A 27,540-nucleotide genomic window follows, 5' to 3' on the forward strand; every position below is an offset into this window, starting at 1 on the left:
ATCTAAGTTAAAAAACCGAAGTAAATAACATTAAGAACACAAAATGAAACAATACAATTTGTTAAACACATTTTATTAATAAATTGTTAAACATTATATTACACTGATTCAATAGTAGTATATATTTGACTCTCTATACAAACGAAACATGGATAATTACATAATTTACACGTGCTTGCCTCCCCCCTCCCCTCCGTCCATCAATGTACTACAAATATGAAACGATGTGAACATGGAACGAATACAACTAAAATAAATATAAAAATATAACGGCCTGGAATGTTATAAATAAAATAATTCTAAAATAAATATAGTACCCAGTTTTTAAAATGGCGACTGTAGTCAACAATAGAGGAAAGGATTCATAATTAAATTCAACACACATTCAGAACTGATTTTAACCAAACATATTGTCTTGAAACACTTTTGTAACACTGCGAAGAACAGATAAGACAAGACCATATTTTAGAGAAAGAATTATACGAATAGTATTCATTTATCATTTATCAACATGATTTCAAATACAGCGCAGATGCAAGATTTGCAAGACGAATAGCGAGCTTTTTTACATTTAAAATTATTTGACAAAAATATTGCAACAAATGTTGAGAGTACTGATGTTTTTCTCACTAAAATATCTCTAAGGTTGGCTATAATGAGAAACCTTCAGCTTTCAAGAATATCCCATTACAGAACTCGGATTTAATTACTAGGTACCCACTTCTTCTAAAAATACTTAAATTCGAAATAAATATGATGTAGGTTTTTAACTCCCTCTATTGTAAACTACAGTCAAACTAAATTCATTTGTATATTAGGCCGATTATAATCACAAAACGATTTAAATAATCACTTAAAACATATCAAACACAATACTAGCTGTAATAAGTAGCCCTAAATAGTGAATGTGGACTTTATTACCAACGTGATAGAGTTCATAATGGATAGTTAAGATTTACTAAAACTTTTTTAAGGAGTTTTATTTCTAACTAGAGAAAGTAATTGGACCAGAGATTTTGACATATTTTTTTATTACTCATAACTTTTAGACTATCGCGTTGCATGTTTAATGTATAATAGAATACGGGAATTAACGCGAACACGCATTTTAAGGTAAAATACGTGTTCGCGTTTTACCTTAAAATGCGTTAAGTTATACATTATTTTTATTACTATTTTAACATTTTATTTTACATTCAATAGACTCATTTCAGACTTATGTGTTATTCTAAAGCATTGAGCATAAATAAGTAAATAAAATTTATAACATTTATAACCCAGTTTAAACGTTTTTTATTTTCAATTTTTGTTTTGCTTCCAGTTTTCGCTGATGCAGCTGAATACCAGTATTTTACTCTTTTTTCAAAAGTGAATACATAAAAATAACGTTACAATTTCTAAAGCCTAACATCTTCTACAGTCGTTCAGAATAATCCGCTGTTAACAAGGATTTGCACCTAACACAAGCCGTCAACTATTCTCAAAAACAAAATTTTTCTGACAAGACATCAGAATGCAAATATCAAAACTATCTGGTCCAACTACAATAAAAACTGACTACAACCACGTACCAACATCCGCGTCCTCTAGCTATCCCTCTTGCGTAGACATCAAAGTATCAAACACCTCAGACCCAGGAGCGACCGTCTCACTCACAACGCCGAAATAACTCGAAAAGTTAAACATACCCGACTCTTGCCGCACATTATCGCTTGAGCCAAATTGAGCTTTATTTACCGTATGCATAGGTGTCGTATTCGCACTGTAAGACTTCTTATCTAGGACCGAGAGTAGAGGATTTTGTTCAGCCGGTCTTGGGTCTTCAGGATCATATAATGTAGCTTCTTTAGTAATATCTTTCAGTTCATTGTAAGGGTTTGTTATATAGTCTGCATATAATTCACTCTGTTCGATTTTCTCTGTGTGTATGTCGTTTATGTGTTCAGGCCGTGGTTGGTCTATGCGAGGGTCTGGTCTGGTCGGTGGAGTGCTAGGGCTTAAGTCAGTGCTCTGTGGGTACAGGATCGGGATTTGAGACTGCATTGACATGCCTATTGGTGTTGATATCATCTGAAACATAAAATAATATATTTTAGTAACAAAATATTTAACAATGTTCAATCTTATTTAAAGGTGTTCTTAGGTGCGTATAAATAGACCGGTACCAAGTTGAAAGATCGGTTTTATGATCCTATATGACATACTAAAATAGGTTCTACCATGTTCGTACCATGCTTCCAAGTTGATAACAGCCTATTAAACGGACTCCAATGTCATTTTTAAAGACAAAAGTTCAAAAATGTGTTAAGACTAATTGCTTGAGTTCACGGAAAATTCAGCGAATAGCGCAAATAGCGAATTGGTTTGCTTCAATTGTAAGAAATCCTAGATTTATTTTATACATTTTCTAAATACACCTACCTCATTCAAAGGCTGTAGTAACACAGAAGAAGTCAACCCTGCCTGATCGTACAAAGGATTCCTTATTGGCACCATACCGCTGATTGGCGTAGGCGCCACCAACGTTGGCGTATTGGCCACCAGCGGCGGTGTCTGAACAATATTCACGGGCGAATGCGCCAATGTTTGCCCCAATATTGGTGATTGTGTTTGCACGTGAATTGGGCGGGGAATGTTGGTGGGTGATTGGTGGTGGGGAGAGGAAACGGGTACAATGGTTGGCGTACTGTTGGCTCCAACGGGCACCAAGGTTGGTAAGGATGCTGGGAATTGTGGCTGCATGTGGATTGGCAGGTTTGACGGTTGCTTGGTTGTGTTGTCTTTCACTGGAATATAAAAAAAATATGTTATAATTCATCCCGTTTTACAAGAACAGTATGCCATGCGCTTAATGAGATACATTCGTAAAAAACTTGAATTTAATATTTATTTACTAAATGGCCTATCAAAAAGCTTATATGAAAGTAAATAAAACTCTTTGACAGAAATTGGCTCGTCTGTTTGGTATCGTCAATACAACGGGTACAAACTGCAAGTGTGGTTTTCATATAAAGTACCTACCGCAACATTTAACAATTAAAGTATGGACAAATAAGTAAGGTGAGTATATTTACCTTGCGGGAACAGCTCATCCTTGAGCGTGGGCAGGAACTCGTTGATCTTGTCCCACGTGATGTACCACAGCTCGTTGTAGCCCTCGCCGTTACTGAATATCTATAACATACCGAAAAAATAGTATATTACACATTCATTGGAACTTTTACAATCAGTACACGATAAATTAGAGTATATAAGAGTCAAATGGATTTGTTTTTTTTTTAACCCATTACTGTCCCACTGCAGAGCAAGGGTCTCCTCCCAAACGAGGGGGGAGGGGATAGGCCTCGGTGAGCGGGTCGTCGGGCACACCGCCTGACTAGTGTCGTGGTACTCACCCGCACGGAGTCCATGACGAGGATCATGTTCTTGAGCGACTCGAGCGCGGCCTCGGTGAGCGGGTCGTCGGGCACACCGCCTGACTAGTGTCGTGGTACTCACCCGCACGGAGTCCATGACGAGGATCATGTTCTTGAGCGACTCGAGCGCGGCCTCGGTGAGCGGGTCGTCGGGCACACCGCCTGACTAGTGTCGTGGTACTCACCCGCACGGAGTCCATGACGAGGATCATGTTCTTGAGCGACTCGAGCGCGGCCTCGGTGAGCGGGTCGTCGGGCACACCGCCTGACTAGTGTCGTGGTACTCACCCGCACGGAGTCCATGACGAGGATCATGTTCTTGAGCGACTCGAGCGCGGCCTCGGTGAGCGGGTCGTCGGGCACACCGCCTGACTAGTGTCGTGGTACTCACCCGCACGGAGTCCATGACGAGGATCATGTTCTTGAGCGACTCGAGCGCGGCCTCGGTGAGCGGGTCGTCGGGCACACCGCCTGACTAGTGTCGTGGTACTCACCCGCACGGAGTCCATGACGAGGATCATGTTCTTGAGCGACTCGAGCGCGGCCTCGGTGAGCGGGTCGTCGGGCACACCGCCTGACTAGTGTCGTGGTACTCACCCGCACGGAGTCCATGACGAGGATCATGTTCTTGAGCGACTCGAGCGCGGCCTCGGTGAGCGGGTCGTCGGGCACACCGCCTGACTAGTGTCGTGGTACTCACCCGCACGGAGTCCATGACGAGGATCATGTTCTTGAGCGACTCGAGCGCGGCCTCGGTGAGCGGGTCGTCGGGCACACCGCCTGACTAGTGTCGTGGTACTCACCCGCACGGAGTCCATGACGAGGATCATGTTCTTGAGCGACTCGAGCGCGGCCTCGGTGAGCGGGTCGTCGGGCACACCGCCTGACTAGTGTCGTGGTACTCACCCGCACGGAGTCCATGACGAGGATCATGTTCTTGAGCGACTCGAGCGCGGCCTCGGTGAGCGGGTCGTCGGGCACACCGCCTGACTAGTGTCGTGGTACTCACCCGCACGGAGTCCATGACGAGGATCATGTTCTTGAGCGACTCGAGCGCGGCCTCGGTGAGCGGGTCGTCAGGCGGCGCGGCCAGCAGCGCGCGCTGCACGTCCAGCACGCGCGCCCACACGGCGCCGAACGTGGCCCGCCCGGACAGGGCCGACAGGTGCTGCAGGAACACCTGTAAACACACAATATGACTAAACAGGGTGGCGATTTAACTACCTGCATCCCTCTAGCAGGTGGATCAGACCACGACATATTAGAGCATGTAGGTTCTAGCGCCGACCATCGCTTCAACCATTAGCGAGGAGTGGCCGCGGGGCGTAAGGGATGCGCAGGGTACCGCACCCCCTCCGCCCCACACACACGTCCCCCACATTTCAAGTGCGCTAGGCAAAATTACTTCAGTCAGTCGGTGACGCGTCATCTTCGTCATCCTTGCGCATGCGCATCGTGAATCACTTATTTACAATGTCGCAGCAGTTTTCTAACTGGGAATACGCAGATATGGTGCGATTGATGGCATCTTGGCTACCTCCACCAAGCTTTATTGGCTACTTTCGAAGCTGTTGGACGACACTAGTGCCGACCGCGCGCCGCCCGCGCGCTGATCGCATACGGCGCTTGGGTGGCGAACGAACTGCGCACGAGCGGTGCAAGAGCGGCGCACGAGCGCAGCTCGCGGGCAGCTCACAAACGGTTCGCGACCTGCCCATTCGCGGCATATTCGCCAGATGTGGACGCACCCTTAGGTCAATGCACTGCGGTAGTCCATTGCATTTCGTGGGAATTCAGGATAATTATTATTCACTTTATCTCGGGATAGCAAAGATAAAAAATGTAAAATTGCGTCTAATATGTTATATGCTATCAATACTACACCACGTTGGAGAAGTGCAGGTAATTAAATCGACACCCTGTATTTATGTGACTGCCTCTATGGCACAGTGGTTAAGGTCACCATGCCGCTACCATTGCGTCGAGAGGTCGTGGGTTCGATTCCCACATGGAACAATTATTTGTTCGATCCACAAATAATTGTTCCGGGTCTGGTTGTGCTAAGGTCTGTTGTTTGTATGTTTGTAAAAGTCCCCACAAGAGCAATTCTTACTGCGGGAGGTGTTTTCAAAAAAAAATGCACGATAAAGTGACATTTAACAGGATCTTAAATTAACCTTAGCCTTGAAGTACATGTGACCTTGACCGTGAATTCTCATGCTCAAGGTCAAATTCATGGCCAAAGCATGAGTCTAGGTCATAACCTAGGCATCATAGTCCCTACTCTTGAATTTGACCTTAGTTATATAGTGACCTTGAGTTAAGCTAAGGTCGTCACCTTCACCTAGGTCACACTTGTGACCTTTTGACAACATCGATGCGGCGAGACACCTAAAAATCCAGTATTTTATCATCAATATTTCTTCTTCTTCGAAATAACATTAATTCGTTTCTTATAGAAACATTTTACACGTAATCAAAAAGTTAACAGATGACCTTGCCATTATTTAACACAATATTAACAAGAATAATATTAAACCATTCCTATTCTTCTTCTTCTTGTCGTATGGTTAGTGGTCAACCTACTGTCAAAGTTGTTCAAGCCGCCCGAAGGCCTTTGACGTGGCTTAACGACTGTTATTTTAATTGACAACAACCGGGACCAACATTTTACGTGCCCTCTAAAGCACGGAGACGCCCTGTTCAAATACCACTATGCGGTCACCCATTTATGGAATGACCGCGCCAAGGTTTGCATTCCTATTTAAAACCCTACACTATAATGTAAACACAAACACATTCTTAACGACATAGCAATTCCCCAACCAGTTGTCCAGCAGCAGGAACAATCCTGGGTATAAATCTGACCTTGCACATGATAGTATTAGCCCGTAGCGTGGCATCAGCTCGTCGCGGCAGTTGCTCGAGCAGCGGGAACAGCACGCAGTGGAAGCACGCCTCCCAGCCGCCGCCGCCCATGCCCGCCAGCCCTGGGACGAGGAGCGCTCGCTGAAGGTACGCGATCGCGCTGTTTGACACCTGACACATAACGAATAATTACAGCTATATGGTATTGAGGGTGTTTTAAATGAACATACTGAAGAGTCGTCGCAAAAATTATGTTAAGTGAGGTAAAAAAATTCATAATTCTGTTATATTTATAAAGTTTTTACGTATATGTTTATGTGGGTTGAAAATTCAGTTTTTATTGTTATTGAATCGAAAATAAAAATATTAGTCATGAAAGAGTAAAAATACGCGTTATTCTGAGTGATTTTACAAAAACAAAACACTAAACGAAAAATCAATAATAATAACCCATACCTGCACATTTTTATAGAGTGAAAGTAAATTGTAAACTTACCTGTTTTCTTCTATCTGTACAAAATTGTGCGATTCCTTGAAGCAATGGTTTCCACGCCACTTCCCATAAGTCGTATTCTTCAGCATCTAAAATACAATACAAAAAACATTAATAAATGATGTACATTTTCTTTTCACAAATGAAGAAGAACAATTTTAAAATTCATATTTCAAAAATGAAACAGTTTAATTGGGAACCTCCATCCTTTATGAGCTTGATTAAAAGCAAAGCTAACAATCCAAAGGCTTTCATACTAACTTTGTCCCTGGTCGGCTTCATCTCGCCACCATTTAAAGATTTGCGCCGTACGACTGTGTAGTGTGTGCATTAAATCTAGTAGCTGTAACAAACGTATTTTTAATACAAACAATTTATAAACTAAACTAATAACATTTTCAAGGTAACTTTTTAAAGTAAGGCCCGTTTTCTAAACGTACAAGTTATCTATTATGTATTAGATAATTTATCTGAAGGTATCTTGACAATTAAATCCAAAACATGCTATAATTGGGTAGTTGCTTGGGTTAACGAAAAATTATTGAACTCGTACTCGTAAAAGGTTCATCTAAAATACTCAAGCTATGTAGCTTTTTTCGTAAATAATGTTGAAATTGTAATTATTACAGATTGAAACATTTTTTTAGACACTCATTTGATATCTACGAGAATCTGAAATAGTGACGTCACTACGTCATATTTCTATACTAAAATGTGTTTTTGACATTTGATAAAGAATAGCAGATTTGGTAGGCAACTACCGTATTTTATCTAGCCGGTAAGTTAACTGATACTTATTCATATGCCGCGAACTGGCCACTAGAAACTGAAAATGAAAAGTATAAAAATATTTCTAGGTTAGTTATGAGATGTTGTGTATTTACCTGTATGCTGACCATGTGGTATTGATCTAGTGTGTCTACTTCCTCGTCGCTTGAGTCGTCATACCGCCGTCGTCCGGAGCTCAGCCGGGACTTGCGACCTGACCGAGACTTGCTCGACTTTTTGCCTGAATAAAAATTAAAAGTATATTTATAGAATTTCGTTTAGGACAGGGTTGTATGATGAATAGTTTTTAATATTCTTAATTAAGTTTTGGCAACAAGAATCAGAGTTATCGATAAATATCCTTATTTATCTCTTACTTCTATTATCGCATGGCTAACAGTGTATTAGTCATTACGATTCCATAGAGACTGACTGAGACAATACTTGTTTATGAAGATTGCTCTGCGGGCATATAAAATAATCACATTATTAATGAAATTATTTAAATACACATAATAAGTCAGTAGAAAAGTAAGTAAAAGTCTAAGTATAACCACTGAGTTTTGCAACTTGTTAAACACCTAAACCTTCCACTCACCATGGTGTAAGGTGGCACTGGCGAAGATCCTGACGGCGCGCACGGCCGCGCGGCAGTTGTAGGGCGTGACGTGCGCCACGTCGCGCACCACCAGCGCCAGCGCCTCGGCGCAGCGCGACAGCGCGCTGGCGCGGTGCGCGCGCAGCGTCACCGAGCCCTCCGCCTCCGGGGAGCGGACCTCCGAGGAATTCTTTACCTAGAATATACACAAATTGATACCATGAACACCAAAATACGGGCTTCTGGGGCCTTAGCTGTAATGAACGCGATTGCTAGTCATTGACGGCTAGAATATTGAGTTTTATATTTTGATCAGATCTTATTGCATTTTTTAATCTACATTTTTAATCAGAAACAATATCAAGAATAGTACAATGCAAGTAAAATAAATGAAAAATCGAACTTAACTAATTCAATTCGACAAATTTTTTGGTAAACTTTAAATAGTAAGCAACTATTTTTTTTTCATATGTTCAATCACTTTATAAATATCATCTTAACATATTCCAATAGTAATACTACGTCATATTGTAATAAACATCTACATGTTAATGTTAGCTACAAGTTTTATGTGTATTCTTGCAGAAGAGGCGCCGGTACATGTGGTAGCCAACAGCCTCTCTGACATAAAAATTCCGTGTTGAGTATGTGTTGATGTCCATACTCCGCGCGCCGACATCATCAGCGCGCGTGTCAGACAAGAGACAAACACCCTTTTGACGCGAGCTCCGCGCGCCGCGCTATTTATACCTCCGTGCCGCGGCTAACGATAGCGCGAGCTACGAATATCGAACAACGCCATCTAGAGAGCCACGGTGTAAACTGTTACTTGTCCTTGAAACTATGGAGTATACATTTATTTGGCCTTAGGTGTATTGCGGACACCAAATATAATAAAAGTGGCCTAAAATGACAGATTTTCATATGTTAGGATTTTAAATAACGTGTCTCGAATAGTAAAACTTATAAATATTTGTTTTTGATAGGATATAATATAAAGTATTCAATAATGCTATTTTAGTATTAGAATATTGGTTTGAAATAAAATATATGACTGCAAATGGACAGTCGCGTGCAAAAATATGTTACAGTGTGTACGTAGTAATAAAATGTTTGAACACAACTTTTTAATTTCATTATTTTCATTCTCTATTGTAGTTTCAATAACAGTATGAGCAAATAACTTAATTTTTCAATCATAAAATCACAATAAAATGTGACAGTAATAATGTAACCGTAGACAGATACTAATGCTGTTAGCTGTATTATTCCGAGAAAGTATTATTTTAATAATAAGAAGTAAAACTTACTAATATCCAACCCTGTGTTTGTGGTGAATGTGATAATTCGCTTTCAGAAGACACGCTGGTCGGTCGTCTCTCACTCTCGTCCTCCGAACCTTCAGAGCGACTCGACGCGGCGGGACCTATAGACAAAAAAATATTTTTAACATTACATTTTTATAGTCTATTTTTATAAGAATGCCATCACCCAAGAATTTTAGTAATTTTACTAAGCTAGTCCTGGTCTTCGAAAATTAAGTGTGAAAGGAAAAATAATTATGTAGTTCGACACATATCTACGTTAAATTACAAGTAAAGAATTATAAAGATGTTTTTTTAGCAATTTGTATTTAAATGTACTTAATATGTGTTTTGTGTTGAAGCTACGTTTGCTTTTTGAGGTAAAGATTTTTAGCAGTGGAGTAGTAAGGCTTAAATAGTTATGGGTGAATTATTAATTAAGTAAGTAAAGGTGTGTACATACTGGACTGGTGCGCGTCGAGCGGCCAGGCGCCGGCGCCGGCGGCACACAGCAGCGCGAACACCACGTCCCAGTCGCGCGCGCTGTGCACGTTCTGTGCCGACGTCTTCACGATCTCGTACACGCCGCACGAGATCTACGCCACGGAGAACAATACATATACATTATTATACATACATCAAATTAGTTTTTTTTTTCTATTAAGCAAAAGAACGCAGATACCAACCATAATTCATTTATATGATTTTACACCCCATGTACACATAAAATTACTTCGATAATAAATGGAAGTCTAAGAGGTATTTCAGTATTATTTTTAATCTGAAAAACACAGTGGTACATAAATTTTTAAATATTCAATGTGTTTTTCCTATTTAGCCTACCGCCCCACATCTATAAATTTCGCAACCTATATTAAATAGATGACATTTTACGGTATAATACTGACCACATCAGCCTGCTGGTAGAACAATTTATAAGGTAGTTGGAACAGCAGCGTGAGATGTTGCAGCACAGTGGCGGCGCACGCGTCGCAGCGCATGAGGCGCGCGCCGGTGCGCAGCAGCGCCGTGACGCAGCGCCGCAGCGCCGCGCCGCGCCCCGCCGCCCACAGCACCACGCGCGCTATGTGCGCACGAGCTTCTTCCCACACTGACAGGAGACGGTCTCTGGGGAACGAATTATGTTGTATTAGTACTAAAATAAATCAATCAATTCTTGCAGTAAAGAGATATTAGGTGGCTATGTCGCTATCAACACTTGCTTGCGTTACTTGCAGACACGGTAGCCAGTGCGATCACGAAACGTCGTACACACACTTATATATCCAAACTTTTACAAATAAAATGCGAATTTTAAAAGCGAGAATTTTATAATTAAACATTTTAAGAGAGACCTCCAACAACTTTATGATGAGCTTATTACTGCAGTACTTTTATTACCTTTTACAAATATTTTATTTTAATCCATACTATAATATTATAAATGCGAAAGTAACTCTGTCTGTCGGTCTGTCTGTCTGCTACTCAATCACGCCTTAACTACTGAACCCAATTTGAATGTAATTTGGTATGGAGATACTTTGATACCCGAGAAAGGACATTTGAGAATATTTTTCGTGAAAAAAAAGGATATTTTATATCATCACGCTACGACCAAAAGGAGCAGAGTACCAGTAAAAAATGTTACAAAAACGGGGAAAATTTCACCCATTCTCTCTTATTGGACGCAAGTAAAGTTGCGCGGGTCAGCTAATATAATATATACCTGTTTTGTATGAGTGTTTGTCCGAGTAATTCTAGGAAGAATATAGTAATGTCTTCTAGCTGAGGGTTGAGCTGTAGACTGTCGGAGTCCGGCGGAGTGCCCACTATTACCATCGCGCGGACTAACTCCTGCAACGACGATAAAATGCATTAAACACCAATACCAAAATGATCAGTCCCATAAAATATCAAAAAATTAAACAGTGTTTATGGTTAATGTTAGCCAGTGATTTTCTTCAAGCACTTACTTTTTTACTAAACATTTCCAGTGAAAGTTTCTATTGTAAAATAATTACTTTGATTTAAAAACTCTTTATGTAACGACTTTCTGACTTAAAACTCATTCCGATTTAGGGTAAAGTTAGAGATTTAAATCTAAATCAAATCTTTTCTATATTATTATATATCATTGTGGTAATGTGAGTTAGTAATGTTTTCAACTCGTACCTGTAAACTATCAAGCTGTAGGAACTTGGTCTCAGTAATGAGTAGTCCGGGCAGGTTACACTTGGCCACGCACTCCGTCGCCTCGTCTATCAGGCTCTTCTCGTGAGGGGTCGGTGCTCGCATACCTGCAAATACATACAAAAAGAATATTACATTACTTTGTTATTTGTATTCCCGTTATTTCGTTTTATTTAGATATATGACCAATTATAGAGGCACTAGATGAAACGCACGGCACCACTCGTGCCTATAAGGTAACCATAAAAAAATCTGGTTTTCCAACTGTGTCTATGTAAAATGGAAATTTCATAAAAAATGGTTAACTGTTAAACTGTTTAGCCATGTATGTTTTACAAAAAGACAGATATTTGAAACTGCGCAGGTCAGTTCTTTTAATAGTTTAAACAAGCTCATAATAATACATCACATTACGTTTTATTAAAGTTATTATTAAATCTATACTGTACCAGATTCTCCCAACGCGATGTATGAATACAAGCTAGACAGCAGGCCGGCCTCCGAGCCGCGCGCCGCTTCTCTGATCAGAGAGACTGTACCGTTCGGCGCTAGGTAATCTTCCGCTTCTATTAGGCACTGAGAGAACAAAAACAATATTTATTTATAAGCCTAAAAGTACAACTTTTCCTAAATCGGATTTTTCATGCAATTTCCTAATTCATACTATAGTAAAATAAGTCTAATCAAAGAAACAGACTCTCTTAAGCTTCTTATTTACAATTTTTTATAGCACTGTATTGTGTAGTTGATATTATGACAGTCGCAGGGGTAAGCAAATCTATACTATACTATTATATTATATACTATTATAAAGCTGAAGAGTTTGTTTGTTTGTTTGTTTGTTTGTTTGAACGCGCTAATCTCAGGAACTACTGGTCCGATTTGAAAAATTCTTTCAGTGTTAGATAGCCCATTTATCGAGGAAGGCTTTAGGCTATATAACATCACGCTACGGTCATTAGGAGCGGAGTAGCAACGAGAAATGTTACAAAAACGGTGAACATTTTTACCAATTCTCTTAGGTGACGCAAGCGAAGTTGCGCGGGTCAGCTAGTCTATACTAATATTATAAAGCTGAAGAGTTTGTTTGTTTGTTTGAACGCGCTAATCTTAGGAACTAATAGTCCGATTTGAAAAATTCTAGCCCATTTATCGAGGAAGGCTATAGGCTATATATCATTATGCTACGACCAGCCACCAGTAAAAAATGATTCAAAAACGGGGAATAATTTCACCCATTCTCTCTAATGTGACGCAAGCGAAGTTGCGCGAGTCAGCTAGTTAAAAAATATGTGTTTTGTATGAACGTAATGACGTGAATTATATGACACAACACGTCTACAACTTAAATCAAGCAGTTCAAACGTAAAGACAAATAAAGGTTTTGTTATTTTACCTTAGGCAATAATCTTCCAATGTACAAAGTCTTGACGATCTCGAGTAGATGTCGCCACGAGTCTCTCACGCAGTCCGCGTGTCTGGCCGCCACTGCGCATGCGCGCCGCAGCGCTAGCTGAGCTTTGGTCGACTGACCCAGTGTTACACCTGTAATTTACAAGACAAATGGAAGTGAGTAAGAATAATTTAAGGGATATTACAATGATGTGATGTTCTTGGGACTCTCTTCCCTCCTGGTATAAGTAGTGAGAATTTTAAGACAAGATCCTCCCTCGTTTCGAAAATGACGCCTATTTTTCACTATTTTCAACGATGCAGTTTGAAATCCAATTAAAGCGTATTAATCTATTAGAATTTGTGTTGTTTTCTGTTAGCATAAAAATATTAAAATTTATTTTTTCAATACTATCAATTTTGTTAACTCACTCATTCGGGTATCTAAAGGATTTCCACCAATATTAAAATGATTCTATTACCATACTGTATAAACTTCATACTATAACGTTGGTATACAGTGCGTATACGTATACGCTGTACAGTAGTTGCACGCTCCAGCCCCACGCGCGCCGCCACCGCGCCGTTGTCCAGCGCTGTGTTACTGTGTTACTGTGTGTGTTAGTTGCACGTACCGATGGCGATGTAGTTAGCATACTGCGGCGCCAGCAGGCCGGTGAACTTGGCCAGCGTGAGCAGCAGCGTGTCCAGCGTGATGCAGTCGGGCGGCAGGCGCGCCACCGCGCCGTTGTCCAGCGCTGTGTTACTGTGTTACTGTGTGTGTTAGTTGCACGTACCGATGGCGATGTAGTTAGCATACTGCGGCGCCAGCAGGCCGGTGAACTTGGCCAGCGTGAGCAGCAGCGTGTCCAGCGTGATGCAGTCGGGCGGCAGGCGCGCCACCGCGCCGTTGTCCAGCGCTGTGTTACTGTGTTACTGTGTGTGTTAGTTGCACGTACCGATGGCGATGTAGTTAGCATACTGCGGCGCCAGCAGGCCGGTGAACTTGGCCAGCGTGAGCAGCAGCGTGTCCAGCGTGATGCAGTCGGGCGGCAGGCGCGCCACCGCGCCGTTGTCCAGCGCTGTGTTACTGTGTTACTGTGTGTGTTAGTTGCACGTACCGATGGCGATGTAGTTAGCATACTGCGGCGCCAGCAGGCCGGTGAACTTGGCCAGCGTGAGCAGCAGCGTGTCCAGCGTGATGCAGTCGGGCGGCAGGCGCGCCACCGCGCCGTTGTCCAGCGCTGTGTTACTGTGTTACTGTGTGTGTTAGTTGCACGTACCGATGGCGATGTAGTTAGCATACTGCGGCGCCAGCAGGCCGGTGAACTTGGCCAGCGTGAGCAGCAGCGTGTCCAGCGTGATGCAGTCGGGCGGCAGGCGCGCCACCGCGCCGTTGTCCAGCGCTGTGTTACTGTGTTACTGTGTGTGTTAGTTGCACGTACCGATGGCGATGTAGTTAGCATACTGCGGCGCCAGCAGGCCGGTGAACTTGGCCAGCGTGAGCAGCAGCGTGTCCAGCGTGATGCAGTCGGGCGGCAGGCGCGCCACCGCGCCGTTGTCCAGCGCTGTGTTACTGTGTTACTGTGTGTGTTAGTTGCACGTACCGATGGCGATGTAGTTAGCATACTGCGGCGCCAGCAGGCCGGTGAACTTGGCCAGCGTGAGCAGCAGCGTGTCCAGCGTGATGCAGTCGGGCGGCAGGCGCGCCACCGCGCCGTTGTCCAGCGCTGTGTTACTGTGTTACTGTGTGTGTTAGTTGCACGTACCGATGGCGATGTAGTTAGCATACTGCGGCGCCAGCAGGCCGGTGAACTTGGCCAGCGTGAGCAGCAGCGTGTCCAGCGTGATGCAGTCGGGCGGCAGGCGCGCCACCGCGCCGTTGTCCAGCGCTGTGTTACTGTGTTACTGTGTGTGTTAGTTGCACGTACCGATGGCGATGTAGTTAGCATACTGCGGCGCCAGCAGGCCGGTGAACTTGGCCAGCGTGAGCAGCAGCGTGTCCAGCGTGATGCAGTCGGGCGGCAGGCGCGCCACCGCGCCGTTGTCCAGCGCTGTGTTACTGTGTTACTGTGTGTGTTAGTTGCACGTACCGATGGCGATGTAGTTAGCATACTGCGGCGCCAGCAGGCCGGTGAACTTGGCCAGCGTGAGCAGCAGCGTGTCCAGCGTGATGCAGTCGGGCGGCAGGCGCGCCACCGCGCCGTTGTCCAGCGCTGTGTTACTGTGTTACTGTGTGTGTTAGTTGCACGTACCGATGGCGATGTAGTTAGCATACTGCGGCGCCAGCAGGCCGGTGAACTTGGCCAGCGTGAGCAGCAGCGTGTCCAGCGTGATGCAGTCGGGCGGCAGGCGCGCCACCGCGCCGTTGTCCAGCGCTGTGTTACTGTGTTACTGTGTGTGTTAGTTGCACGTACCGATGGCGATGTAGTTAGCATACTGCGGCGCCAGCAGGCCGGTGAACTTGGCCAGCGTGAGCAGCAGCGTGTCCAGCGTGATGCAGTCGGGCGGCAGGCGCGCCACCGCGCCGTTGTCCAGCGCTGTGTTACTGTGTTACTGTGTGTGTTAGTTGCACGTACCGATGGCGATGTAGTTAGCATACTGCGGCGCCAGCAGGCCGGTGAACTTGGCCAGCGTGAGCAGCAGCGTGTCCAGCGTGATGCAGTCGGGCGGCAGGCGCGCCACCGCGCCGTTGTCCAGCGCTGTGTTACTGTGTTACTGTGTGTGTTAGTTGCACGTACCGATGGCGATGTAGTTAGCATACTGCGGCGCCAGCAGGCCGGTGAACTTGGCCAGCGTGAGCAGCAGCGTGTCCAGCGTGATGCAGTCGGGCGGCAGGCGCGCCACCGCGCCGTTGTCCAGCGCTGTGTTACTGTGTTACTGTGTGTGTTAGTTGCACGTACCGATGGCGATGTAGTTAGCATACTGCGGCGCCAGCAGGCCGGTGAACTTGGCCAGCGTGAGCAGCAGCGTGTCCAGCGTGATGCAGTCGGGCGGCAGGCGCGCCACCAGCGCCGCCACGCGCTCCAGCCCCACGCGCGCCGCCACCGCGCCGTTGTCTAGTGCTGTACTGCTCTCTAACTCCTCGGCTGATGGTGGCGGGGAACGCTCGAAGGCTGCTGATAGTGCTGTTACCTGGAGAGAATAGCTATCTTAAGTGTAGTCCAAATATATTGTTAAGGCCGCCGGGGTGTGCTAGCGGATTACGCGGCTTGCCGACGTTAGTTCGTTCCTAGCATTACAGCGGTAGTAATGTGTTACTGTCGGCTATGCGCGTAGTGCGTGTGTAGCCTTTAGGGATGTAACGATTTTACGCATAGTGTAGTCGTGAAACGAGTGCAGTTAGTATCAAAATGGGAGAGTGCCTTTATAATATTTTAAACTACCTGACCCGTGCGGCTCTGCTCGCGTGAATTTCGTACTGTTGCTTATTCGTTTGAGCACGCGAATTGAATTGAAAACCTACACATAAAAATGCTAACAACTCTTTTGTCATCTAATGGTTATTTACGAAAGGGACCCGTAGAGCACACAATGTGACACAGGCTCAGGCAGGCCTGATTTCCTGTGGTTACCTTCTTTTCCGCTCTCGTCTGTATCCGTACCAGTTTACAGTGTAAAATATAATACCTAATTATAGACTGACCATTGCTTACCCGTCTGGATTCAGAATATTATTATAGGTACAAACAGACCTATCTGCGCCGGAGCTCTTCACACGCGTAATAATGTATTCTTGCGATGATACGTCCGAAACCGCGTAACCCGTAATTATTTTTTATATATCATCCGTTGTTTATTTTTAAAACTTACCACATAGTCTGTTTCATAGCTATCCAATTTATTTCCTTAATGCAACCAAACGAAATTACTCGGTTTGCCATCTAGGATATCCCGACCGCACCGGACCCACGTAAACCAACATTTTTGTTTGAAAATCTTATAAATGTATAGCCTGTTTCAAAGGTATTTTTTTTACAATGAAGCAATCAAAATAAATAAATTAGGAAAAACATGCTGTGTTGCTGACTATAACGCTATCTATTGGTTGGTGCGAACAGCAGGTATCGATACAACCGGCGCCGCGTTAACTATATGCGAATGTTGTGAAATGGATTGCAACGCCATCTATGGTCTCTTTAGGGAAACGCAGGTTCAAACGACTTCTACGTATTTTTTCAATTTTCTAAAAATCTTTGAAATTTTAAGCGATAAAAAGTATCCTATAAGTTGCTCCACTACTTATTCTATGCATATACCAAATTTCAGTGCATTCTATCCGGTAGTTTTTACGTGACAGCGTAACATACAGACAGAAAAGAAAATTATAAATTGCAGATTCGGTATCAGTATCCGTTAATAAACATCCCCCATTGGTTTTTTTTTACATATTCAATGTACAGAATTGACCTCTCTACAGATTTATTATAAGTATAGATATCATGGCAAGATTGACGCTATGCGGTATTGATACATCAAATAATCGCTAGAAATGTTTTAGTACATCTGCATCAAAAACACGCACAACACGTTTAAGCACACCTTCACTCTTATTCAATTAGATACAAGAAGCATTAAGAAAAAAAATATATAACGGTCAAAATAATCGTTAAACATATGAAAAGAGACGTCGAAAAATACGACAAAAATACTATATATACACCATATTTTATATTCTTCATAATTAATAGACTAGCGTTTCTAAAGCTTTGCCAATCCTAGGACTCCTAAAAAACCTAATATACTTTCAATGTCATGAAACACCACACAAATGATAGATATTAATAGCACATACTAATACAAATTACACGTGCACGTATACGTACAGTGGGTGGACAGACGACGGCAAAGAGCCGTGAGTGTAGCGGGTTGGCGGGCGGCACGGCGCGGTACGTGGCGGCGGTGCCGGCGCCGCGGCGCTGCAGCACGCGCCACAGGTAGGCGTCGCGGACCGCGCCCGTACGCTCGGCTGGCATCACCATCTCCTCGTTCCTGGGAGGAAATATATGGGTACAAGTGCGTAGGAGTAAAAGCAGGTAGGTAAATGTTGATAAAAAAAATAGTAGTAAGTATTTCTCTGTCATCTTTTCACTATTCAGGAACAATAAATGAGCAATGAGCATATTGGACTACATACAACTCATCATTACATAGTTAAGCGTATGTAACGTAGACCCATTAGGCTCACGGACGTCACAGTACCGCGTCATTTCACTTATATTAAGTTTTCATTTTGATACAATCTCTATAGTCCACTGAATGTTCACGCGAATGAACAATAAAAGTAGTTTGCAGAATAAAAAAATATACACATAACTTTCAAAAAGGATTTTCCGAAAGATGCACAAAACGAATTTAAAACTAAATGAATGAAACCCTTCCTATTTAAAATAATAAAAAAGACCGACTATAATAGTAATACTAACTTGATAGAATGGAACACCGCCTCCAGCATGGCTTGGTCGAAGTCTCCGGAACCGTTGCAGCCCCTCAGGTTCTTGACGAAGTCCTCGACCGTCATGGGCACGTTGAGCTTCTTAGCGTTGTGGTTGTGCTGGTCCATGTTCAACATTATCACTGCGTAAGCGAGACGGAATGCCGCGTCTGTGTTCGCGAATGGTTCGCCGTTTGTGCTCTAAAATATAAATTATTTTTGTTATAAGTATTTCCTCGTATACTCGTACATTTCCCTATTATCCTTAATTTTGAGTGGTTTCTGTACTTGGTATTAATAACTTTAGATGATATAAAGCTTGGTAGACTTTTAGTTTAAGAGTTGCGGAACTACATGGCTGATTAGTGGACATTTCTAAAATACTTCTGAACCATATAATTATGCCATAGAACTATGTAAAAGTCGGGGAACACCGCACACGGTCTTCCGTCGCAATATCACTGGAACCTGCCACTGGATAACAAAATATCCCAACAGATCTATCTATCTATCTATCTATCGTATGGTTAGTGGTCAACCTAATGTCAAAGTTATTCATGCCGCCCGAAAGGCCTTTGACGTGGCTTAACGACTGTTATCTAATTTGACAACAACCGGGACCGACTTTTTACGTGCCCTCCGAAGCACGGAGACGCTCAGTTCAAATACCACTATGCGGTCACCCATCTATGGAATGGCCGCGCCAACGGTTGCTTAACCCACAGATCGGTCACGGACCGGTGAGCACAACTGGCTATGAGCGCGTCTCCAACAGATAGACTCAGTACAGACGAGTTATTTATTAATAGTCGATGGCTAGTTGCAACAACACCGACACCATAGATCTCATGTGGTACATACATGCCAGCGCTCGGCGAAGCGCTCCATGACGAGGAAGATGAGCGGCGCCTCGCCGGGCAGGCGGAAGGTCTCGAGGTAGAGGCGCAGCGCCTGGTCGATGCGCAGCCCCGCGTAGTCGAAGCTGTCGGCGAAGGCGCCCAGCACGCTCGGGCCCCCGCCGTCCTCCTCGCCGCGGGACGAGCGCTTGCAGATGTACTCGCCTGGACCACACACCAATAGCAAGTTAGGCACAGTACATATTATAAAAGTAGTGTTTAAAACGTGTGCTTCAACCAGTTTCATACCAAGAGAGGAACTTGAAACAATCTGGTAGCATATATTTTTAGCACGTATACATACAGTCCGCGAAAGTCATACCTAATATAATTTACGCCGTAGAATGTGGGGGGTATTGAGGAATCATAGATCTAAGTGTTTTTAGAAGTTTTCGATTAACTATTAAACCAATGGACAGTAGAACAAGGTAAAATCGTGTGACTAAAAGTAATCTGCCGAAAGCAAAATAAATAACAAAGAAAAAGTACAAATCATTTATTTTACTCAACAAATAAAACCTTTCGATCCTAGGACAATCTAATTTACGGAAGTACTGATTTCGAAAAAAACACAGTTAAGTTTTTAACTCACCAATCATCTTCTTGTCTAGGTCGGGGTTCTCTCTGAGGAACATGGCGACTTGGTGCGGCTCCAGCGGAGTGCTCAGTACGCCGTGCTCCTGCAGGAACTCGATACCGCGCTCCGGCTTCTGATTAAACAGCTCCGTGCCTTGAGTCACCCACTGAACAAACGATTGTTTATTATTTTTTGAAAATTATTTTGCCAGTTGAAGATGATAAAGGATCGGCATGTCTAAACGTTAAAGCCTGTCCTTAACAAAAACAGGGCTGGTAAATCGCCTTGTGCTTGCGTAAAATATTCCCAATATAATGAATGAATTAAAAACTGATAATAGGACATCTGTGAGAACCTTTTTAGTATCGTAACTGGCGCTTTAGTAACCCTACATTTTCATAAAATAATGCGATAGTAAATAAATACAACGCAGATATGAAGATTTGCCATTTTTTTTAGAAAATAAGTTATTGCGTTAACACTCATTGAAACATTATAACAATATAATTCTTTAAGAATAAAAATATTGTCAAAAGACCAATAAAAAAGTCTATAAAATCATCAAAAACTCACCTTTTTCATATTCTTAATATTATCCAACTCCGCCTCACTGGGTATATCCAACGCCGGTTTATGTCTCCCAGTCCGTCCACCGCCGAAATACTGACTAATATCATGCGTAACTAAATCAGACACGACCGACACATCATCTAGACCACCTAACTCCAAAGATATATGCCCTACACGTACATCTTTCTCTCTCTCTTCCTCCCCATTAGGTATCTCCATCTCACTCTTCACTTCCTTAGCCTGACAACCCATTTCGATCGCTTCAATAATAGTCATAAGTGCCTCTAAAGACAAAGTATGAATATTATAAGCAGTCGAAGAAACAACATTTTTGGATAACAATTTAGCTAATTCTTCAAATATATTTAAACAATACACATCACAGTCGTAATTTAGGTACAATTCGGCACATAATCCAGGTATCCTGAAAATCTGAGCTAGGCTTTCTAAAGCTAGGTGATGTATTTCCTTCAGCTCGTATATCGCTTTGGTCGTGTCTGCTGATATTATTTCTATTATTTTCTTGAAGAACGCTTCCATTTGAAATTTGAGGTGAGTGCGCAGTGCCTCGAATAGAAGGAAGGATACTTGAAGGTCTAGCGCGAATATTGATATTCTTTCTGTGCTTAGTAGCTGTGAACAAAAAATAAGTTTTGTTAACTATTATAATGAGATTATTTAGGCAATTTGTATTTTTTTAACGAAAAAGCAACTGGCGCACTAAGAATTGCTCTTGTGTCGCGGGGACTTTTACGAACATTCAAACAACGGACACTAAGTACAACTAAAAAATTAGTTTTATCACACAAAAAAACAAACTTGTCATGTAAAGGTAAGCTGATACATAATTAACTGAGTTCACTACTTACACTCAACAAATTCCTACAAAGAGGGTCTTTGACCAGGTACAGCAGTGAAGGGTATTTGGCCAGCTGGTCGGCGGCCACCTCCAGGGCGGTGCTGACCAGGGACAGACCCAGGTGCACCATGCCTGATGTGTTCTGACTGTCTAGTGGGTTGCAGAGAGAGATCAGGAACCTGAGGACAAGGGGACAATTTAGCTTTAATATAAGAGCTCTTCGTGGAATATTTTTGATAACAACTATTAGGCAAAGTTTAGAAAAACTAGTATGGCGTTACAAGTTAATCTAAACAATGTATTTTGTACACACAATCTTGCTCGGTCAGTAAATCCGCTGTGTACCACGCGGTAATCTCAAATCTGTCACGTTACTGAGAAGAAGATACAGAAGCTGCAATATCTGATTTGAGATTCTTATAACAAAATAAACAAAATCAAGTTTCCCATTCGACGGGAATCAGAAATAAAAAGTGAAAACAAAACACTTCACTGTATCTAAAACAATGTAACGGCTCTTTGTTTAAGCGAGGAACTTAATACTAGAGACTTGATTTATTTTCAATAAGGTTAACAGTAATTTTACAATATCGCAGAACTGCTGTCCTCTCAAAGACATTTTCAAAATGTATTAATTTAATGCATAGTTTTAATTATTATTGTTTAAAGTTAGATAAACTAATTGTATACATATTAATATTAAAAGTATTTTTTTTCAAAATTATCTGTAACGAAATGATAAAACTATATCAAAATGTACCTGAACAGTTCCCTAACGCACACAAGTCCATAAGGCTGTAGATTGGCGTCTTCTTGCGGCGTGAAGCGAATGCCGCGGTGGTTTACGTACTCGGCCGGCTGAGCCTCCTTGTCGCCGCCGTCTGCCAGCGTCTCTGGGGCCGGCTCTACTGCCTCTATGCTCTCTGGTTCTGGGACTTCTGCAGACAATAAGAAGGGTTATCTTTAAAATATACCATACGTCCTCCTGTAATGAGGAAGGGGTTAACCTCTGAGTCCACCACGCTGGCTAAGTGCGGGTTGGGGACTTTGCATGCCCTCAATAAACGTATTAAACAAATTTTAGGCATGCAAGGTTTCCTCACAATGTTTTCCTTCACCGTTGGAGCAAATACACACATAACTTCGAATTGTCATTGGTGTGTTGCCTCGGGTTCGAACCTGCCACCACTTGCGTGGGAGGTGTCAACTTATACCATTCGGCTATCACTGCACTCATTATGTATGTATGCAAAAAAAAGATCTCTAACATACCTTGCTGTGCATGAGTGTCGTCACTAATATCGCCATGTTCAGCATCATCAGTGGCGTCAGCACTGACGCACTTCTCCAGCAGCTGCGTGATGGAGGTGTTCCCGCTGGCCGCCAGGTCCATGGACGAGTGGCGCGCGTGCTTCTTCACCGGACTCTTCACTGCTTCTACCGGCTCGATCGTTATCTCTGCTTCGTTTAGTAGGTTCTTGTCTTGACTGTGGATAGAGATGTGATTTAGTGGTGAAAGTTCGGGAGGAATTTGTGATGTGGATAGTGTGGATACAATTAGAAGACTCAATCATTAAATTAAACCTATAATCAATTTTCAAATCAAAAGGTCTTTAGTACTATGACGCGAAAGATTTTTATAAGAAAGTGGCTGAAACTACTAAAGTAAATGGCGAAACCTTTTGACTGAGCAAACCTACGCGGATCCACAAGTTATTGGTAAAAAAAAAGTTTTAATTTTCATTAAACTTTAAGATCATGAAGTCTCTTAACTCACTATTCAACTAGTTTATCTTAATTTTTAGTAAAATATCATTATTTTATGAAAAAAGGCACATCAATAACCGCGCAAATATTTAATCCCAGGGGGGTATAATAAACTTCAAATTTTTAAACAACCTTCCTATAGAGATAATAAAAAGTATTATAACAAATGTTATATAAAATTTACCTCTGTCCAATGTCAGGTTTACTGGCATCAGTGTCTGTTTCCGTCACCTCCGCGGTGGCCGCGCTCGGTGCCTCGCTCATGGAAGACTTTCTCTCTAGAGAATTAGTACCTAGATAAGAAAATAACACTATTAACATACATACGGTACTAGGGAGAGAGAATATTCAAGGAAACATCCCAGTTTTGACCAACTTTTACATTAGCACATTGAACAACTTATCATTTAGAGACTAACAAAAGCAAAGGTAACTTTAAGTAGGCTTTAAGAGCCTAAATATAGGATTCTGGAATGCCTGTATCCTTTCTTGTTCAACCAAAAAAATGTTTACACCATAGCTTCAAGGACAAGTAACAGTTTACACCATAGCTCTCTAGATGGCGTTGTTAGATATTCGTAGCTCGCGCTATCGTTAGCCGCGGCACGGAGGTATAAATAGCGCGGCGCGCGGAGCTCGCGTCAAAAGGGTGTTTGTCTCTTGTATGACACGTGCGCTGATGATGTCGGCGCGCGGAGTATGGTCATCAACACATACTCAACACGGAATTTTTATGTCAGAGAGGCTGTTGGCTACCACATGTACCGGCGCCTCTTCTGCAGAATACACAATATACAACAATTGACATACTAAACGTATATATGATCCGTTCTGTCAAAACATCTAGCCCAATGTGGATAAAATTTTGATAATCGGGTTGCATCCTGAGGAAAGACGTTAGGTTATTTAACAAAAAAATCGCAGATGAAACAACCTGCATAACCTTCGTACATATTACAAACCAAATCTTAATTTTCCATCTACACTAATGCATGCAAGTATATCTGGAATGGGCGAAGGTCTCAAGAAAAGCCACCAACTAGATGGTCGGACAACATTGGTACCGTATAAAGTGGCGTGGTGAGGAGGAGGCCTATACTCAAAAGTGTGTGAAAACGGGCTGACTAGATAGATATCTTCTTACGTAAAGAACTTACTATGAACACTAGTAGCGCTTTTCTTCTTGGTAGTTTTGTCTCTCTTCTTGAGCGAGAGGCCGACGGACGCGAAGCTGGCGGCGTTGTCCTCCGGCGGGAACTGCGGCAGGCGCATGAAGATCAGCTGCGTCATGTCGCGGAGACACTGCTCGGCGTTGCGGCGGAGCAACTCTGTAAGATTAAAATATGTTTCATTTAAAAAAGTGTTGTAAATTGAGTATAAAAGATTGTCTCTGTTTTGTAAGTTAAAAACAATAAGTGTGTTGCTCTATTTTTTATGATTGGTTTAAATAAATTATTACGTTACTTCGTTTAAAAACTAGATAAAAAAAATAATTCGCAATGCAAAAAGTTTGTTAGACTGTTTGGGCAGTCATGCATTCTCTTCTCTTTCCCACTGCTTCGCAAAGGCTATTCCCTGATGACCATGATTGAATAGCCACCTTTACGCACACACGCTATCGCGCATGAAACAACGAAAGGAAAGACCACGCGCCGCGCTCATCTGTGCGCGCCCGCGAAGAAAATCGCGAGCGAAGACCGCGCTGCTTTCCCGCGCGTAATACTGTACGCTCCTAAGAACGTGCGGTAGAGTGTGTGTTTAAAGGTGTAAATTTAAATAAATAAATAATATTTTGTACCTGTAAGTCTAGTTTCAAAACATATTCTGAAACAGCTGAGCATAATCTCACAGACACTCTCATCTGTCAACATGGCGCCTTCTGGACTCAACATCAATGTGCGTAGTACCTGCAAATATTAAGAAACATTATGACAACACATAGACTATGATGAAACTAATTCATACATATACACAACTTACTGTAAACTTCATAATTAAATTATGTAAAAACGAAAATGTGGATGATTTTTACTCGATCACTCAAAAACGACTGAACAAATTTTATAGCTAATGCACCAACACAAAAGCTGTAGAAATACAATCTATTTCTCATAATTTGGTAAGTAATGTAACTACAAACCAAGTGGATGAAATCTCAGGCAAAGCTACTAAATAAAAAAGAAATGTATTTTACTTTGATAATTAGATAATTACCTGTAATATCTTCATGAGTACAACTCCATCTGAAGAGTGGTCTGTGCCCACAAACCTTGCATGAGTGACTGCATCTGCTATGTCCTCCACTGTAGCCGGCACACTTGGGTGTGTGGGATCTGCAATAGTATAATAACCATGTTACTAACAAATTTTACTAAGTAGTATTTATGTACAAAATTATTTTTACAACATCTTTTCTTTTGTAACATTCGACTGATATTATAAATGGCTAAAGGATTGCTTTTTAATATACCCACACCTACCCACCCTGAGCATTTAAAATGCAAAAATATGAAGATCTGTAATCACAAAAGCTACAGAGTACTGAAAAAAAATTGGGACACTAAATTCCATAATAATTGAGAAATGAAGAGGATCAATACATAAAGATTAATGTAACAAATAATCCCATATTAAAACAAAATTAGGTGATTCTATATCAGTCATATGAATAACAAAATTAAAGATAAGAATATTGTACTTGAAGCTAAGATTGCATACAAAATCAATACCTGAGATTATTGTTTATAACACTAATGATATGCACCTAATCATAGATATATGTAAACATATATGTAAACAACATACATAGTGAGAAACATAACAATAGCACACACTGTATTATGAGGTAGGTCATTATTTCATTTTCAAAACAATAAGAGTGATCTATTTGCAACTATACAATATATGGGAAGTTTGTAAGGATCATACTAAGAGATGTTTGTTGGTCTCTAACTATCCTTATGGGAACATAATTTTATGGATTAATGTATGTACATATGTGTGAATAAATGTATGTATGTGTTATTAACATGCTTAATGGTAATGTAAGAATGTCCTTATCTTGTGTAAAACTGGTTTGTACCTGAGACTTATTAGTGGTGAATTATAAACTTTCACATTTCACAATAATTCTTTTAAATGACTGGGGAATTGCAACATACATTAATACTCCTTATTTTTATTGTCATATTGAATAACTTTATATGTTAGTGATTTACTTATACTGAATATGTAATTACAATATGGATATTATTATACTGTTAATTGGTATGGTTTAACATACATCCATAATACAGAGTGGTAACATCATATTACCTATATTCAAATTATCAATAAAAATATTTAGTACTAAATTAGGTATTTGTCTCTCATTAGATGGCAAAAAAGTTTTGTAAAGAACAAAAATTTCTACAGGAATCATTAAAAATAAAGCAGTATGAATGAATTGAGGAATATCTGTTCCATATCTCAAGCAATTAATGTATGTGTAATTGTCAATAATATTTAATTATTATTATCTTATGGGCACTTATCACTGAATATTATCATGTCAGTGGTGGTTTCCGGTGTTTATGTACCTAAATGCTCCTGTTTACTGCAAGTATAAAAACCTGTTGCTACCTATAGACATTGTTGTGTATTCTTGTCCCATGTAAGTAAGTAAAAGATTCATATTAGATTTATTTCTATTCTATTATCAGAGTTTCTAGAAGTTTCTTTTACTGGTAATATTATGTTCAAGTTAATAGGTAATATGTCAAAGGTCATAAAATAAAATTGCTAAAACTGATTTTTAAGACCAGAAACAAGAAACTTTAGCATACCTATTAGTCCATAGGATAAAAACTTGTGTATAGCTGACAGAGCAAGGCTAGTGACAGGGCCAGTCGTTTCCTTGCTCCTAATCACTTCTAGGAACGGGCTCAGGTATGTGGCGGGATCTAACAGCCGCAGGTCATCCACTTGATTCAAGATAGTCTTGAGATCTTGGAAAGTACGCATCAACACGTCATATTCTTCGTTAGGGAACGAGTGTGAGCCCCATCGTGTACTTCGTCGCATAGCAGTGACGAGCATTGCCATCTCGCCCTGCACGACGAAGATTCCATTCCCCGGTAGAGACATTTTACTAATTTATCTCACTAAAACTGGTCAACATCAACAACTCCTTGTTAACTATATTTATATGAGCAAATAATTGTAAACTACATATTTGAAGCACTCGTACGGGGTGCCACACTTCACTATATAAATTTAATAGTAATATTCACAAATTCTTGCGTAAAATTAACGAAAATCAATGAAAATTCACAATTTGATTAGCAGATTCCATCACGATCATGTTGACGTTTCAGAATTTTAGTGTAGCTATTTACCACTAGATGGCGGTAGTACAATAGAGGTGAAC

The 27,540-nt window shown here is 41.7% G+C and overlaps 1 protein-coding gene and 2 non-coding genes across 3 annotated transcripts; 1 reads left to right on the top strand and 2 right to left on the bottom strand.

The window, feature by feature from the left end:
- Window positions 1-57: 57 nt before the first annotated feature.
- garz (Sec7 domain-containing protein garz) lies at window positions 58-27,486 on the bottom strand. Its single transcript, XM_076123989.1, has 30 exons — window positions 26,957-27,486; window positions 25,347-25,465; window positions 24,931-25,039; window positions 24,290-24,460; window positions 23,317-23,425; window positions 22,638-22,852; window positions 22,126-22,303; window positions 21,376-21,544; window positions 20,510-21,139; window positions 19,952-20,102; window positions 19,325-19,524; window positions 18,456-18,664; window positions 17,856-18,021; window positions 15,933-16,164; window positions 13,034-13,182; window positions 12,087-12,213; window positions 11,620-11,744; window positions 11,174-11,301; window positions 10,356-10,575; window positions 9,911-10,043; window positions 9,454-9,569; window positions 8,144-8,339; window positions 7,662-7,786; window positions 7,039-7,120; window positions 6,781-6,866; window positions 6,285-6,455; window positions 4,426-4,596; window positions 3,075-3,174; window positions 2,422-2,786; window positions 58-2,070 (listed from the first exon to the last, which is right to left on the bottom strand). Exons 1-30 carry the CDS (start codon window positions 27,255-27,257, stop codon window positions 1,591-1,593), a joined length of 5,733 nt encoding a protein of 1,910 aa, XP_075980104.1. The 5' UTR covers window positions 27,258-27,486; the 3' UTR covers window positions 58-1,590.
- LOC142979663 (U11 spliceosomal RNA) lies at window positions 8,730-8,862 on the bottom strand. The gene has a single exon (XR_012959835.1). It is a non-coding gene; the product is annotated as a U11 spliceosomal RNA (small nuclear RNA).
- Window positions 23,775-23,907, top strand: LOC142979664 (U11 spliceosomal RNA). Its single transcript, XR_012959836.1, has one exon. It is a non-coding gene; the product is annotated as a U11 spliceosomal RNA (small nuclear RNA).
- Window positions 27,487-27,540: the final 54 nt, after the last annotated feature.

This window comes from Anticarsia gemmatalis, chromosome 16, assembly GCF_050436995.1.
Source record: "Anticarsia gemmatalis isolate Benzon Research Colony breed Stoneville strain chromosome 16, ilAntGemm2 primary, whole genome shotgun sequence".
Taxonomy (NCBI): Eukaryota; Metazoa; Arthropoda; class Insecta; order Lepidoptera; family Erebidae; genus Anticarsia; species Anticarsia gemmatalis.